This window comes from Bos javanicus, chromosome 8 (assembly GCF_032452875.1).
Source record: "Bos javanicus breed banteng chromosome 8, ARS-OSU_banteng_1.0, whole genome shotgun sequence".
In the NCBI taxonomy this organism is placed as follows: domain Eukaryota; kingdom Metazoa; phylum Chordata; class Mammalia; order Artiodactyla; family Bovidae; genus Bos; species Bos javanicus.
In genome coordinates this window covers 27,651,245-27,669,512 of record NC_083875.1, presented here as the reverse complement: position 1 = coordinate 27,669,512, position 18,268 = coordinate 27,651,245, and the positions used below count along the sequence as shown (strand labels likewise).

The window sequence follows — 18,268 nt, the reverse complement described above, 5'->3', positions numbered from 1 at the left end:
TTTCAGTTTTTTTCCCATAAATAGCTGCTTCATAACTAGTTGTAGTTTTTGTGTTGTCCATGGGAAGAGGTGAGTTTAGGGTCTTCCTACTCTGCCATCTTGGTCACCAGCAGTGGTATGCTTTTATGTCATACATATCTCTTAATTCTCATATCCATTTTTGCCTTCTAAAGCCCTTTGCTTCATCTCATTTTTATTCTCAGGTGAGGGTTCTTAATTTCTTCCTACCTGTACACTTTGTGATTCATGAGTGATTTAGGTACAGATTTCTATTTCCTTTACCTATTTTTAAAATTTAAAAAATATAATGAACATCCAATAAATTTTTCCCTTATTTATTTAATGTTGATTGTTAGTAAATCTCAAGCTTTCTCTCTTTTAATTCTTTTACTTAAAAAATGGTAAGTAGTGTATTCTTAATTATTAGTATTAATTATATTATATTTTAATTTTTATTATATTAATATTAGTTAATATTAAAAATTGCAATATAAAGTATATTAACATGAACATATTAATATATTCAGTAATTATTTTAAATTTATGTTATAATGACTTGCAGTCAAGATGAAATGTGTTTTAAGTATGTTTTATAATGTGTATAAATGTAGAAACTCTTTTTGTATGAAGTTGTCTTAGTTGGCAGCAGTTATAAATTGTTGTCACTTGCCATATGGTTTCTGATTAAATCAGAAAGGGCTGTTAATGTCGGATAATTAACTTTTCTATAGTTTAATGTGAAACTCACTATTAGGATGTGGAAATTAAAAGAATTGGCTAACAATGTCTAATAAACTTTCAAAAATAATGACTAAGTTTTCAATATATATACTTTTTATTTCTAGAGAAAAACGGAAATCTGAAGCTAAAGACAGAAAAGTTTTAGAAATTCTGCAAGTCAAGGATGCTAAAATACAAGAATTGGAACAGGTTGGTGTTATATCAGAAAATACTAAATTTATGATATTTGTTTTATATAGTAGGTGTTTACAAACATTTTAAGTTTTTTTACAGTAATGTTCACAAGAATATCAGGTTCATTATGTTGTCCTGTTACTATAGTCAAGTTACTACTTTAGCCTGTTATTCTTCTTTGTGTTTTTGGGTTATAGACTATGTTATTTATACATTAAAACTCTTAAGATGTTGTTTTAATTTTATAGTAATAACTATCTGTTACTCAGTTTTTGTTGAAATTGCTTTTTATTTTTAACAATTATCATTTGCTTCTGAATCCTACAAATTTTTTAATGCTTTAATTTGTACAAAATATTAACAATAACTGGGATGATTCTATTTGATGTTTTGAACTTCCACTTTCAAATTATACAGTCCTATATTTATAGTTAATACAATTATATGTAACTGTATATTTAAAATTATAGGTAATTATATCTTCAGTATATTACCACTACAAAAATCTACATGGTCATTGATTCCCAAGAATCATTTTGGAGGTAGTAACATCTTAAAAATAAAGGTGAAATGAATTTATTTTAAGAATTGTCTATGTCATGATATATTTAAATTCATTTTGTACCCAATTGCCCATTATAGGCTAAATTATCTTTATTTTCTGGGTTGAATGAAGATTCTTTCTGGTAACTCTGCTTTTCCAAGTTCTGACTCTATTTTCCTTCCTACCCAATTAAACAGGATAATTTTCATCTAAGATTGGTTATTGTTATTAAGTTATTTTATTAAAGGACTAAAAATGGAAGTTAATGTGGATAAAAATTATTTTTTTTATTCTCTCTATATAAGTTTGTTCTAAAATTGGATGTATATTCCTATATGACATATAAATTTGAAATTTATACCTTCTCCAGAATTGTATTTTCCTTATAGAAAATGTAATAAGTGAGTGAGTGAAGTCACTTAGTCGTGTCTGACTCTGTGACCCCATGGACTGTAGCCTACCAGCTCCTCCATCCATGGAATTTTCCAGGCAAGAGTACTGGAGTGGGTTGCCATTTCCTTCTCCAGGATAGAAAATGTAATAATTATTGCTATAATGATAAAATTTTTTAAATAACTTTTTAGTTTGTTTTGGGAAATAATAGTTGTATTTGTGACTTGAATGTCAATATCAAAATGAATTCTAATATGGAAAAATACTGCGATGTGCCTAGTATATTAATTAGTTGGGAACATCCCCTGGAGGAAGGTGTGGCAACCCACTCTAGTTTTCTTGCCTGGTAAATTCCATGGACAGAAGAGCCTGCCTACAGTCCACGGGGTCAGAAAAAGTGAAACAGACTTAGCTACTAAATAATAACAAGCTACCTAATCAGTTCAGTTCAGTTGCTCAGTTGTGCCTAACAGATACACAGTTAAGACTTGGAAGTGGCAAACATCATTTATACCCACATTTCATTGAGAGAAACTACTCATATGGTTAACCCAAGATTCAGCGAATTTGGGAAAAGTTACTTCCAGGCTGAGCAATCTCTTCCTCACATACAGGTCTACTCTATGGAAGAGAATGGATTTTGGCATTCGTTTTGATAACCTTTGGCAATAAGTTTGCAGTGCTTTAGGAAATACTCAGTTTAGCAGGTCTAGATGGTCATTCAGTTCAGTTGCTCAATCATGTTGGACTCTTTGCAACACCATGGACTGCAGCACGCCAGGTTTCCCTGTCCATCACCAACTCTCAGAGTTTGCTCAAACTCATATACATCAAGTTGTTGATGCAATCCAACCATCTCATGCTGTCTTCCCCTTCTCCTCCTGCCTTTGTTCTTTCTCAGCAAAAGGGTCTTTTCCAATGAGTCAGTTCTTTGCATTAGATGGCCAAAGTACTGGATTTTCATCTTCTGCATCAGTCCTTCCAATAAATATTCAGGACTGATCTCCTTTAGGATCAACTAGTTGGATCACCTTGCAGTCCAAAGGACTCTCAAGATTCTTCTCCAACATCACAATTCAAAAGCATCAGTTCTTTGGCACTCAGCTTTCTTTCTAGTCCAACTCTCACATCCATACATGATTACTGGAAAAACCATAGCTTTGACTCGATAGACCTCTGTTGGCAAAGTAATGTCTCTGCTTTTTAATATGCTGTCTAGGTTGGTCGTAGCTTTTCTTCCAAGGAGCAAGTGTCTCTTAATTTCATGGCTGCAGTCACCATCTGCAGTAATTTTGGAGCCCAACAAAATAAAGTCTGTTACTGTTCTCACTCTTTCCCCATCTATTTGCCATGAAGTGATGGAACTGGATGCCACGATCTTAGTTTTCTGAATGTTGAGATTTAAACCAACTTTTTCACTCTCCTCTTTCACTTTCATCAAGAGGTTCTTTAGTTCTTTGCTTTCTGTTATAAGGGTGATGTCATCTGCATATTTAAGGTTATTGATATTTCTCCCGACAATCTTGATTCCAGCTGTACTACATCTAGCCTCACATTTTGCATGATGTATTCTGCATATAAGTTAAAGAAGTATGGTGACAATATACAGCCTTGATGTACTCCTTTCCTGATGTGGAACCAGTCTGTTGTTCCATGTCCAGTTCTAACTGTTGCTTTTTGACTTGCATACAGATTTCTCAGGAGGCAGGTCAGATGACCTGGTATTCCCATCTTTTTTCAGAATTTTCCACAGTTTATTGTCATTCACACAGTCAAAGGCTATGGCATAGTCAATAAAGCAGAGGTAGATGTTTTTCTGGTATTCTCTTGCTTTTTAGATGATCCAAAGGATGTTGGCCACTTGATCTCTGGTTCCTCTACCTTTTCTAAATCCAGCTTGAACATCTGGAATTTCATGGTTCATATACTATTGAAACCTGGCTTGGAGAATTTTGAGCATTACTCTACTAGCGTGTGAGATGAGTGCAATTGTGCGGTAGTTTGAACATTCTTTGGCATTGCCCTTCTTTGGGATTGGAATGAAAACTGACATCTTCCAGTCCTGTGGCCACTGCTACAGGCCACTGCTACAATATGCCAAATTTCCTGGCATATTGAGTACAGCACTTTTATAGCACCACCTTTTAGGATTTGAAATAGCTCAACTGGAATTCCATCACCTCCACTGCTTTGTTTGTAGTGATGCTTCCTAAGGCCCACTTGACTTCATGTTCCAGGATGTTTGGCTCTAGGTGAGTGATCACATTCTCATGGTTATCTGGGTCATGAAGATCTTTTTTGTATAGCTCTTCTGTGTATTCTTGCCACCTCTTCTCAATATCTTCTGTTCTGTTAGGTCCATACTGTTTGTGAAATGCTGACTTTCTTAAATAACAATATATTTTTCCTTTTTCTTTGCTAAATTCTTTTCTTTTCTATTTCCTTTTCCTTGGATAGATATTATTTCATTATTTACATTTTGAGTAGAATGATTTACCTCATAAAATATTAAATGCCATGAAAGAAATTATTTGTTTTTTGGGGGGCACTTAATTTGTCATTTGATTTAGGTCATACCTGAATGGTCTAGTGGTTTTCCCTACTTTCTTCAATTTCAGTCTGAATTTGGCAATAAGGAGTTCATGGTCTGAGCCACAGTCAGCTCCCGGTCTTGTTTTTGCTGTGACTGTATAGAGCTTCTCCATCTTTGGCTGCAAAGAATATAATCAATCTGATTTCGGTGTTGACCATCTGGTGATGTCCATGTATAGAGTGTTCTCTTGTGTTGTTGGAAGAGGGTGTTTGTTATGACCAGTGCATTTTCTTGGCAAAACTCTATTAGTCTTTGCCCTGCTTCATTCCATATTCCAAGGCCAAATTTGCCTGTTACTCCAGGTGTTTCTTGACTTCCTACTTTTGCATTCCAGTCCCCTATAATGAAAAGGACATCTTTTTTAGGTGTTAGTTCTAAAAGGTCTTGTAAGTCTTCATAGAACTGTTCCACTTCAGCTTCTTCAGTGTTACTGGTTGGGGCATAGATTTGGATTACCGTGATATTGAATGGTTTGCCTTGGAAACGAACAGAGATCTTTCTGTCGTTTTTGAGATTGCATCCAAGTACTGCATTTCGGACTCTTTTGTTGACCATGATGGCCACTCCATTTCTTCTGAGGGATTCCTGCCCACAGTAGTAGATATAATGGTCATCTGAGTTAAATTCACCCATCCCAGTCCATTTTAGTTCGCTGATTCCTAGAATGTCGACATTCACTCTTGCCATCTCTTGTTTGACCACTTCCAATTTGCCTTGATTCATGGACCCGACATTCCAGGTTCCTATGCAATATTGCTCTTTACAGCATCGGACCTTGCTTCTATCACCAGTCACATCCACAACTGGGTATTGTTTTTGCTTTGGCTCCATCCCTTCATTCTTTCTGGAGTTATTTCTCCACTGATCTCCAGTAGCATATTGGGCACCTACTGACCTGGGGAGTTCATCTTTCAGTGTCCTATCTTTTTGCCTTTTCATACTGTTCATGGGGTTCTCAAGGCAAGAATACCAAAGTGGTTTGCCATTCCCTTCTCCAGTGGACCACATTCTTCAGACCTCTCCACCATGACCTGCCCGTCTTGGGTTGCCCCACGAGCATGGCTTAGTTTCACTGAGTTAGACAAGGCTGTGGTCCTAGTGTGATTAGATTGACTAGTTTTCTGTGAGTATGGTTTCAGTGTGTTTGCCCTCTGATGCCCTCTTGCAACACCTACCATCTTACTTGGGTTTCTCTTACCTTGGACATGGGGTATCTCTTCAGGGCTGCTCCAGCAAGGCGCAGCCATTGCTCCTTATCTTGGACGAGAGGTATCTCCTCACCATGGCCCTTACTGACCTTCAATGTGGGATAGCTCCTTTAGGCACTCCTGCACCCGCGCAGCCACGGCTCCTTGGATGTGGGGTTGGTCCTCCTGGCCATTGCCCCTGGCCTCGGGCTTGGGGCATGGGGTATCTCCTCCTGGCCGCCGCCCCTGACCTCGGACGGGACGCGGGTAACTCCTCTCATCGCCGCCCCTGGCCTCCGGCGTGGGTTGTTCCTCCTGGCTGCCGGCCCTGGCCTTGGGCCTAGGGGCGTGGGGTATGACCTAAATCAAATCCCTTATGATTATACAGTGAAAGTGAGAAATAGATTTAAGGGCCTAGATCTGATAGATAGAGTGCCTGATGAACAATGGAATGAGGTTCGTGACATTGTACAGGAGACAGGGATCAAGACCATTCCCATAGAAAAGAAATGCAAAAAAGCAAAACGGCTGTCTGGGGAGGCCTTAAAAATAGCTGTGAAAAGAAGAGAAGCGAAAAGCAAAGGACAAAAGGAAAGATATAAACATCTGAATGAAGAGTTCCAAAGAATAGCAAGAAGAGATAAGAAAGCCTTCTTCAGCAATCAATGCAAAAAAATAGAGGAAAACAACAGAATGGGAAAGACTAGGGATCTCTTCAAGAAATCAGAGATACCAAAGGAACATGTCATGCAAAGATGAGCTTGATAAAGGACAGAAATGGTATGGACCTAACAGAAGCACAAGATATTAAGAAGAGATGGCAAGAATACACAAAAGAACTGTGCAAAAAAGATCTTCACGACCCAGATAATCACGATGGTGTGATCACTGATCTAGAGCCAGACATTCTGGAATGTGAAGTCAAGTGGGCCTTAGAAAGCAATACTACAAACAAAGCTAGTGGAGGTGATGGAATTCCAGTTGAGCTATTCCAAATCCTGAAAGATGATGCTGTGAAAGTGCTGCACTCAATATGCCAGCAAATTTGGAAAACTCAGCAGTGGCCACAGGACTGGAAAAGGTCAGTTTTCATTTCTATCCCAAAGAAAGGCAATGCCAAAGAATGCTCAAACTACCGCACAATTGCACTCATCTCACACACTAGTGAAGTAATGCTCAAAATTCTTCAAGCCAGGCTTCAGCAATATGTGAACCGTGAACTTCCTGATGTTCAAGCTGGTTTTAGAAAAGGCAGAGGAACCAGAGATCAAATTGCCAACATCCGCTGGATCATAGAAAAAGCATGAGAGTTCCAGAAAAACATCTATTTCTGCTTTGTTGACTATGCCAAAGCCTTTGACTGTGTGGATCACAATAAACTGTGGAAAATTCTGAAAGAGATGGGAATACCAGACCACCTGATCTGCCTCTTGAGAAATTTGTATGCAGGTCAGGAAGCAACGTTTAGAACTGGACATGGAACAACAGACTGGTTCCAAATAGGAAAAGGAGTTCATCAAGGCTGTATATTGTCACCCTGTTTATTTAACTTGTATGCAGAGTACATCATGAGAAACGCTGGACTGGAAGAAACACAAACTGGAATCAAGATTGCCGGGAGAAACATCAATAACATCAGATATGCAGATGACACCAGCCTTACGGCAGAAAGTGAAGAGGAAGTAAAAAGCCTCTCGACAAAAGTGAAAGAGGAGAGTGAAAAAGTTGGCTTAAAGCTCAGTATTCAGAAAACGAAGATCATGGCATCTGGTCCCATCACTTCATGGGAAATAGATGGGGAAACAGTGGAAGCAGTGTCAGACTTTATTTTTCTGGGCTCCAAAATCACTGCAGATGGTGACTGCAGCCATGAAATTAAAAGACACTTACTCCTTGGAAGGAAAGTTATGATCAACCTAGTTAGCATGTTAAAAAGCAGAGACATTACTTTGCCAACAAAGGTTCTTCTAGTCAAGGCTATGCTTTTTCCAGTGGTCATGTATGGATGTGAGAGTTGGACTGTGAAGAAGGCTGAGCGCCGAAGAATTGATGCTTTTGAACTGTGGTGTTGGAGAAGACTCTTGCGAGTCCCTTGGACTGCAAGGAGATCCAACCAGTCCATTCTGAAGGAGATCAGCCCTAGGACTTCTTTGGAAGGACTGATGCTAAAGCTGAAACTCCAGTACTTTGGCCACCTCATGCGAAGAGTTGATTCATTGGAAAAGACTCTGATGCTGGGAGGGATTGGGGGCAGGAGGAGAAGGGGACGACAGAGGATGAGATGGCTGGATGGCATCACTGACCTGATGGACATGAGTCTGAGTGAACTCCGGGAGTTGCTGATGGACAGGGAGGCCTGGCATGCTGCGATTCATGGGGTCGCAAAGATTTGGACACGACTGAGCGAGTGATCTGATCTGAATTTGTCATTTAGAGCCTTTAATTCCTCAGCCTAAAGCATGTATATTTTTGTGCAATACTGTGTTTATATCTTAAAAATCATTTATGGGTTATATTTTTCGTTCAGTTAAACAAATTGCTGTATTAAATGTGGATATTATCATGTGATGATACTCTGGAAAATTTAGAATTAAAATTCCTGCCTTTAATAAAGAATTTCTAAGTCTCTGTGAGCCACTGGGTGGGGATAAAAGTGAAGTGCAAGTAACCATATGTTCCTACATTAAATTACAGGTTCTATGAGCGTGGGGACCGTTTATACCTAACATGTAATATTTACCATATTGCCTGATGTATAATAGATGTTCTTTAAATATTTTTGCATGTGTGACTTACATAAATGAAACCAATATAAGTGCCATGAGAGAATCACAAGCAGAATGCTATTAAGATTCAAAAGAAGGAGAGATTAAATTACGTGGCAAGGTCTTAAGATACTCAAACAATTTTAATAGGTGGAGATTTTAGGAGGAGTTGCCCATGTCAAACACCAGGCAAAATTGAAGAAGGTAGGAGTGTAGCATATCTTTGGGTGATACTGAAGTTTATATTTTGTTTCATAGGTAATATGTAAGAGTGTAGGCTGAGAAAAGACTAATGTTACATTGAACCTGTATTAAAGAAAGGCCTTAACTGCTTGAATGAAAAAGTGCAAACTTTAATTAGAGGGCAAATTAATTTATCTGGGCAATGGCAACCCACTCCAATATTCTCGCCTGGAAAACCCCATGGACGGAGGAGCCTGGTGGGCTGCAGTCCACAGGGTCGCTAAGAGTCGGACACGACTGAGCTAATTCACTTTCACTTTCATGCACTGGAGAAGGAAATGGCAACCCACTCCAGTGTTCTTGCCTGGAGAATCCCAGGGATAGGGGAGCCTGGTGGGCTGCCATCTATGAGGTCACACAGAGTCGGACATGACTGAAGTGACTCAGCAGGCATTTCATTAAGTTAATTAAGCTGCAATCTGTGAAAATAAATCTAATAGTCTAGTATACATTTAGAAAAAGGAAAGCAGAAAGTAGAATGATCTGTAAGGAGGTTATTTCATAGTCTTAAGAGTAATGACATGAACCTGAACTATTAGTTTTGCAAGAATTAAAGATATATAAATTAGAACTATAAGGACTTGATGGTAATTTGAAAGTGACTCTTAGGTTTTCAGCCCAGAGAATCCAGGAGAGCAGTGACATTGCTATCAGGAAGAAGGTTATTATAAAGAGGTACAACTTACTATGAGGATAACTTTTGAGCTTCTTTTAGACAATTAAAATTTTAGTTATTGGTAGAAATACCATTTAGAGATTTTTAAGTAAACTATTGAAAGCATGAATTCAATCCTTGGGAAGGAGTTTTCTCCTTGATATAAAAATATTTAATGTTATAGTTAAGGAGAAGACTTTAAACAGAATTCTGAGAACTAGATATTTGCTGATAGTATTAATGGATGAGAGGAAAAGCAAATTTTAGTAAAAGAGATGAAAAAAAGTTGTTCAGAGAAGTAGAAAGAGAGAAGTATAATACTGTATCTCATGATGTGAAAAAGAATTTCAAAGCAAAAGGTGGTTAATGCTGTACAAGGTTACAAAAACAAAACAAAACATGAGGTGATTTTAGAAAGTAACACATAGAATGGCATGTGAAGTTTTAAGAAATCATTGAATTCTAACAAAATAATGAATCAAATGAGGAAATTTAACAGTACAAAGGATATTTTTGCATTTAAAAAAGCGTTAGCCAAAATATTTGAAAGTAATGGAGAAGAAAATTAAAATACACAATACAAGAAGCCTTAATTGTGTTAACAGATCTAGTTGAAAGAGGAAACCATGAGTTCAAGAAGATAACCGGATTTAATACATTTATTCTAACCTTTTTATCTTTTCAGGCATTCAGCTTATATCTTAGTTTTCTTCTCAAAGTATTATCTTTCCTCTAGCATTCTTTCAATTAATTTGTTATATATTTGTTTATACTTTAATACTGCATATTTAGATGATTATTGTTTGTACTCTTTGGTTGGACTTTGTGTTTTGACTCAATTATATATGTATTTACCTTTTTAAAGGTAAGCTTTTTCCATCTCCTTAAGATCTGATATACTTATTTGATCTTCATTCTCTGGTTAATCTTATGCTTTCTGTTTTAATATTTTGTTTGTTTTTTTTCAGCATTTGCCAGTTGTTTTCTCTTCATTTGTGTGTGTGTCTTTGTGTATGTGCATGCACTCTTATGCTGATAGTTTGGAAGGTTTAGGAGAACTGTATCAGTTCTTTTAGTGATTGCATTATTATTTTATATATAATATTTAACTCTATAGTTTTTTAGATTGAAGTATAGTTGATTTACAGTGTTGTATTAGCTTCAGGTATACAGCAAAGTGGTTGTTATACACAGGTTTGTATGCATATATGTATATGTATTCTTTTTCAGATTCTTTTCCATTATAGGTTATTATAAGATATTGAATATAGTTTCCTGTGCTATCCTATAGGTCTTTATTATCTACTTCATATATAGTGGTGTATATCTGTTAATCCAAATCTCCTAATTTATCCCTCCCTCCATTTTCCCTTTAGTAACAGTAAGTTTGTTTCCAATGTCTGTGAGTCAGTTTCTGTGCTGTAAATAAGTTCTTTTTGTCATTTTTTTTGGTTCCTTCATATAAATATAATGTGATATTTTTCTGTCTTAACACTGTATACCTTTATTCTAGAATATTCTGAAAAATTTAGATAGTATCAGCTGCACACTTTAAAAAACTTGAGAAAATTAGTATATTTTTACTTACTCATCCTTTCTCCTGCATTTTAAAGTGAGCTTACAGAGAGTAATTGGAGGACTTAATTTCCTGTTATTAGCATTATTTGGTTGTGTTTTTTATACTGTCAAGATTTCCAGTGTTTATGGTTTACATCCATTTTCTCTATTATTTTCTAGTATAAATTCTATAGGAAAATGCCTTGTGGTATGTTAGTTTTTCTCTTGCTGTTTAGCAAATTAAAACCTTAAAAGAATGCACATATTTATTAAGTTGCGAAGAATACACATGTTTTTTAAGGTGCTGTGGATCAGGAAGGTTGTAATTGAGGTTTGATTAATTCATGTTTTCATCTGGAGATTTAATTTGGGAAGAATCTGCTTCCAGGCTTATTCAAGTTCAGAATCCAAGACCTTGCAGTTTAGGACTGAAGTTCTAAATAGGACCAAAGTCTTTGATAGTCAGGGTTCCATAGAGAAATAGAACTAAAAATGTGTCTGTAGATAGATAGTCAAAGACATGAGACAGAGACAGAGAAATTGATTTTAAGGCATTGTCTCATATAGCTGTGGCTTCCCAGGTGGCTCAGTGGTAAAGAATCTGCCTTCCAAGGCAGAAGACAGGCGATGCGAGTTTAATCCCTGGGTCAGGAAGATCCCCTGGAGTAGGAAATGGTAACCTGCTCTAGTATTCTTGCTTGGAAAATCCCATGGACAGAGGAGCCTGCCAGGCTGCAATCCATGGGATCACAAAGAGTTGGACATGACTGAGCGACTGAGCATGCACTCATGCATGTAGTTATGGGCTGGCAAATCTGAATTCTGCACAGCAAACTGGAGACCCAGGGAAGAGTTGATACAGCATCTGAATCCAAAAGTATGCTGGTGGCAAAATTCTTTCTTTCTCAGATGAATAGTCCTCTTTCTTAAGGTCTTCTATTGACCAGATGAGACTTACTCACATTATGGAGGGGTCATCTCCTTTACTCAAGTCTATTGATTTAAATGTTAATCACATCTATGACAAAAACACTTTAACAGCAATATCTAGATTGGTGTTTGTTTAAGAACTAGATATAATGGGTACAATGTTTTAGCCAAGTGGACACAAAATTAACCAAATGATTAAAATATACTGAGAGAAATGGGCCTAGGGTTTAGGCTGTGTTTACTGTTCTTTTAGCACAGGCTCAGCTTTTGCTTTGGTGTCCTTTTCTATTTGGGTGTCTTGAGAAACTTGTTAAATATCATTTGAAACAACCAGTTCTTTCAGTTGCATTCCCTTGTAATTATACAGAAACCTATTGATGTAGTTTGTGAGGTGTCTCGGGGAGTGAAAGTACTCCATAGTTTAATGTTTAGGTCTCAGTCTTTAGGAGAGGGCAATGGCACCCCACTCCAGTACTCTTGCCTGGAAAATCCCATGGATGGAGGATCCTGGTGGGCTGCAGTCCATGGGGTCACTAAGAGTCGGACACGACTAAACGACTTTACTTTCACTTTTCATTTTCATGCATTGGAGAAGGAAATGGCAACCCACTCCAGTGTTCTTGCCTGGAGAATCCCAGGGACGGGGAGCCTGGTGGGCTGCCGTCTGTGAGGTCGCACAGAGTCAGACACGACTGCAGCGACTTAGCAGCAGCAGCAGCTCCTAGGTCTGACGTTCATAAGTGTGTCTCAGTTTTTTTTTTTTCTTTTCCCCCTTAGGAAAGATTGGAAGGCAAGGGTATTGGAGTTGGGTATTTAACTTCATTTGGGTTGGTTAGTCTAGTAAAATCCCAGCAGACTCTAGGAAAATAATTTTCTCTTGAGGGTAGGCCTTGTTAAGAATTATATACTTAGGTCATATTTTAAAATGCCTATGTTCCCTCTCCTCCTGCAGAGAGCAGGAAGAGATTTTTCTCTGATCTTCACTGAGACAACCTAATAGTGTTCTGTATGTAAAAACTCATGAAAGTTTAGGAACTCCTCAAGGACCAGGCCCTACAGGACATTTTTAACTCTCATGCACGTCCACACTTATCCTCCAATGATTCGTTAATTGCAGATTTTGTTTTCCTACTCTCGGTACTGGTTTCCATGGAGTTTTCTTGCTTCAGGGATTTTGCTATGCTGTATTGTGATTCTCTGTATCTGCCTATCTGTCTAGTTTGGGGAACAGCAATTTGCCATATGACCTCAGTTCTCTGATGATTCTAAGAAGAGTTGCTGATTTTCAGTTTGTTCAACTTTTTTCATGTTGTATGAATAGGAGAGACAACCTCCAACTTACTGCATCCTGTGCTGGAAGACAAAAGTTCCTTCATCATGTGTTTATTGTCCCATCAAGTAATGTTAAATAGTTCTTACTTTTCCAAACTTGTAGTCTATGGAATAGAGCAACAAGAATGCTTATTCCTTAACCACATATCTAGTCAAACTACTAGAAAGTTATACACACAATTTTTTAGCTAGTTGCTGAAAAACTTTCATAGAACAATCTAATACTATTACATGCTTTATTGATAATAGTGTAGAAAAATGCCATGTAACTTCTTTTGGTAAGACTGTGCTTTAGCTTTGTCACTGCTAGTTATAAAGTAAATCTTGTAATAAATTTTCCTTCAAGTATTGCATTAGATAACTCGAGTCTACTAATAACTTGCTGTATTTAATGAGATAATTTTTAAACATTGAATTTCCCTTCTTTCTTACCTTCTAGGAAGCTCAGAAATAAGTTTCAGTTCTCAATTACATTTAATTCTCTCACCCCTTCCCTTTTATCCGTTTACCTTTGTTTTAGTTGTACTGATATCATTACTTCTCTGTTTTTCATTAAACTCTTTATGTACATTTTAAAGTAGGTCATATAAATAATATATTAACTATGCTCAAGTATTGTTTTATAGAGTTTTAGGTCTTTTGAACCACTGCCATCACACCCCTCTTTTTTCCTGATTCATACCCACTATCATTCTCTTCTTTCTGTACAGACTTCTTTTGACCATGATTTGAATTATTCATGTCATGGCTTATCCATAATAAATAATTTGTTCCAGCCATACTTTCTCTTGTCACCCTTTATGCTTTATGGTTCCTCTGAGTTCAATTTGCTATTTTAATATTAACTCAAGCCAGACCATTAAGAATGTACTTTACTCTATCCAGAAAAGTTTCTTGAAAAGGTTTCATGAAGCTAAATTTAGGACTTGGAGGGTTATTAATGTTTAGTGAAATAAGTCAGAGAAAGATAAATACTGTACAGTGTCACTTACATGTGGAATCTGAACAATAAAACTAGTGACTATAACAAAAAAGAAGCAGACTCACAAACATGGAGAACAAACTAGTAGTTACCAGTGGGGAGAGCAAAGCGGGAAGGGAATTAACAGGTACAAACTACTATGTATAAAGTAAATAAGCTATAAGGATATATTATATAGCAGAGGGAATATAGCATTTCAAATAACTGTAAATGGAACATAACCTTTAAAATTGTGAAATCATGTTATATATCTAAAACTTATAGAATTTATTATAAATCAACTATACTTCTCTAAAAAGGAAAAGAAAAAAAATGAATTGTAACTATATATACTTGTGCTAAGGCTTCCCTGGTAGTTCAGTTGGTAAAAAGTCTGCCTACAATGCAGAAGACCTCGGTTCGATTCCTGGGTTGGGAAGATCCGCTAGGCAAGGTATAGGCTACCTACTCTAATATTCTTGGGCTTCCCTGGTGGCTTAGCTGGTAAAGAATTTGCATGCAATGTGGGAGACCTGGGTTTGATCCCTGTGTTGGGAATATCCCCTGGGGAGGGAATGGCTATCCACTCCTGTATTCTGGCCTGGAGAATTCCATAGACTGCATAGTCCATGGGGTTGCAAAGAGTCGGACACGCCTAAGTGACTGTCACTTCCATTATAAAAACTAGATCATTGAGGGTACATTTTATTAGGAAAATATTTTGTGTTATGTAAAATTTAATAGATCTTTGAGAGTTTATCAATTCTCTTCCATTGGGAATACATCTGTGTCTAACTTATTACTTTAATGATTTATGATATATAAAATCATTTATCAAACTAATTATCAAAATATGAGCCTGGGTCTCCTGGCTCAGGCAGCTTCTGTACTATCTGAGCCACCAGAGAAGCCCTCAAAAAATGAAGGTTTTGGTTAGCTAAGTTCCTACTGTATTATGTGTTTTTATTTAAAGATTAAGTCTATATTTGTCCTGTAGATTACTAAATTCACTCAAATGCTAACTTTTCAATTACTAAATAATTTTCATGAAAGGACTTGTTATTGCTGTAATTTATATTGTTTATTCAGAGAAGGAAATGGCAACCCACACCAGTACTCTTGCCTGGAAAATTCCATGGATGGAGGAGCCTGGTAGGCTACACAGTCCATGGGGTCGCGAAGAGTCAGACAGGACTGAGTGACTTCACTTTCACTATTCACTTTCATGCATTCGAGAAGGAAATGGCAACACACTCTAGTATTCTTGCCTGGAGAATCCCAGGGACAGAGAAGCCTGGTGGGCTGCCGTCTGTGGGGTCGCACAGAGTCGGACACGACTGAAATGACTTAGCAGCAGCAGCAGCAGCAGCAGCATGTTGTTTATTCCTGTTAAGTTTAGCTCACATTAATGGGCACATTCTTCTAAACCTTAAATCATTTGGTCTCGTATCTCACCTTTCTTAAGTCTAAATAATCTCAAGGATAGATGAGGATGCTTAATTTTTGTTAATTCTTTCAAAGGATAGGCCTGTAGATAATTCACTGTCTTAGTGTTCATATGATTGAATTTATCAGTGTCAATCTCACTCATAAACATTTACTATAATTTAGTTTGGAAGATAGTGTGAGTACATAGATAATTAGCAGCTCTAGGTAATATGTGCAAAATGAATAATGTAGGCAATACAGAAACTTGGAAATAGCAGAAATTACTGTGATAGGAAAGGCTTCATGGAGGAGGTGAAAAATTGAACCTTGAAAGAGGCTGAGACTTAGATGAGAATAGAAAAATAGGTTATGAATTGTAGATGTTTGCATTTTATGCTGTTTGATTGATGTAAAACATATTTTGATATGCCCTAATAATTAAAATAGGCAATAAAAATGAAAACTGTTTTGAGGTGCCATTTATACTTAATTTGTAAAACGTTGCCAAGCCTGAGTGTCTTATTGGTACAGATGTGGAGTTATGAGAACTCTTGAAGTTCAGTTGGCCTATGGACGAGTAATGTCACCTCTAAGTAAAAATCAAGAGCAATGTTTAATTAATATGATCCCTATACTGAGAAAAATACATTTTACTTCATAACTCAGTATACAAACAGATAAAATAGAAGTGTTATAATCACACTACTATATATAAAATTAACTACCTAATGAGGACTTAAAGTATAGCACAGGTAACTCAATACTCTGTAATGACCTATATTGGAAAAGAATCTAAAAAGCAGTATACACACACACACACACACACACACACACATACATATATTTAACTAATTCGTTTCAGTTCAGTTCAGTTGCTCAGTTGTGTCCAACTCTTTGCGACCCCATGAATTGCAGCACGCCAGACCTCCCTGTCCATCACAAACTCCTGGAGTTCACTCAAACTCATGTCCATCGAGTCGGTGATGCCATCCAGCCATCTCATCCTCTGTCGTCCCCTTCTCCTCCTGCCCCCAATCCCTCCCAGCATCAGAGACTTTTCCAATGAGTCAACTCTTCACACAAGGTAGCCAAAGTATTGGCATTTCAGCTTTAGCACCAGTCCTTCCAATGAACACCCAGGACTGATCTTCTTTAGGATGGACTGGTTGGATCTTCTTGGACATTCAAGAGTCTTCTCCAGCACCACAGTTCAAAAGCATCAATTCTTCAGCACTAAGCTTTCTTCACAGTCCAACTCTCACATTCATACATGACCCCTGGAAAAACCATAGCCTTGGCTATAGATGGACCTTTGTTGGCAAAGTAATGTCTCTGCTTTTCAACATGCTATCTAGGTTGGTCATAACTTTCCTTCCAAGGAGTAAGCATCTTTTAATTTCATGGCTACAGTCACCATCTGCAGTGATTTTAGAGCCGCCCAAAATAAAAGTCTGACACTGTTTCCACTGTTTCCCCATCTTATTTCCCATGAAGTGATGGGACCAGATGCCATGATCTTAGTTTTCTGAATGCTGAGCTTTAAGCCAACCTTTTCACTCTCCTCTTTCACTTTCATCAACAGGCTCTTTAGTTCCTCTTCACTTTCTGCCATAAGGATGGTGTCATCTGCATATCTGAGGTTATTGATATTTCTCCCGGCAATCTTGATTCCAGCTTGTGCTTCTTCCAGCCCAGCGTTTCTCATAATGTACTCTGCATATAAGTTAAGTAAGCAGGGTGACAATATACAGTCTTGATATACTCCTTTTCCTATTTGGAACCAGTCTGTTGTTCCATGTCCACTTCTAACTGTTGCTTCCTGACCTGCATGTAGGTTTCTCAAGAGGCAGGTCAGATGGTCTGGTATTCCCATCTCTTTCAGAATTTTCCAGTTTATTGTGATCCACACAGTCAAAGGCTTTAGCATAGTCAATAAAGCAGATGTTTTTCTGGAACTCTCTTGCTTTTTCCATGATCCAGCGGATGTTGGCAATTTGATCTCTGGTTCCTCTGCCTTTTCTAAAACCAGCTTGAACATCTGGAAGTTCAGGTTCACATATTGCTGAAGCTTGGCTTGGAGAATTTTGAGCATTACTTTACTAGTGTGTGAGATGAGTGCAATTGTGCAGTAGTTTGAACATTCTTTGGCATTGCCTTTCTTTGGGATTGGAATGAAAACTGACCTTTTCCAGCCCTGTGGCCACTGCTGAGTTTTCCAAATTTGCTGGCATATTGAGTATAGCACTTGCACAGCATCATCTTTCAGGATTTGAAATAGCTCAACTGGAATTCCATCACCTCCACTAGCTTTGTTTGTAGTGATGCTTTCTAAGGCCCACTTGACTTCACATTCCAGGATGTCTGGCTCTAGGTGAGTGATCACACCATCTTGATTATCATGGTCATGAAGATCTTTTTTGTACAGTCTGTGTATTCTTGCCACCTCTTCTTAATATCTTCTGCTTCTGTTAGGTCCATACCATTTCTATACTTTATCGAGCCCATCTTTGCATGAAATGTTCCCACGGTGTCTCTAATCTTCACTGTACTGTACAGCAGAAGCTAATAATACATTGTAATACAACTATACTCTAATAAAAATTATCAAAATAATATAGTTGTTCTTGCTATATAAAATAAATATAAAATATAACAGTACATATCAAATGTGAATTTTATAATATTTAAATAAAATGGAAATCCTAAATTAAACAGTGCAAAAAAACTTAGGAATAATAGATTCAAATATTAGTTGAAAAAATAAG

The 18,268-nt window shown here is 37.3% G+C and overlaps 1 protein-coding gene across 5 annotated transcripts in view; it reads left to right on the top strand.

The window, feature by feature from the left end:
* Window positions 1–18,268, top strand: part of CNTLN (centlein) — a 352,113-nt gene that overhangs the window by 93,404 nt on the left and 240,441 nt on the right. For all 5 annotated transcript variants that reach the window (XM_061425221.1, XM_061425222.1, XM_061425223.1 and 2 more), the window contains exon 3: window positions 846–930. In XM_061425221.1, the coding sequence (XP_061281205.1) occupies window positions 846–930 (85 nt within the window). The remainder of the gene's footprint in view (window positions 1–845; window positions 931–18,268) is intronic.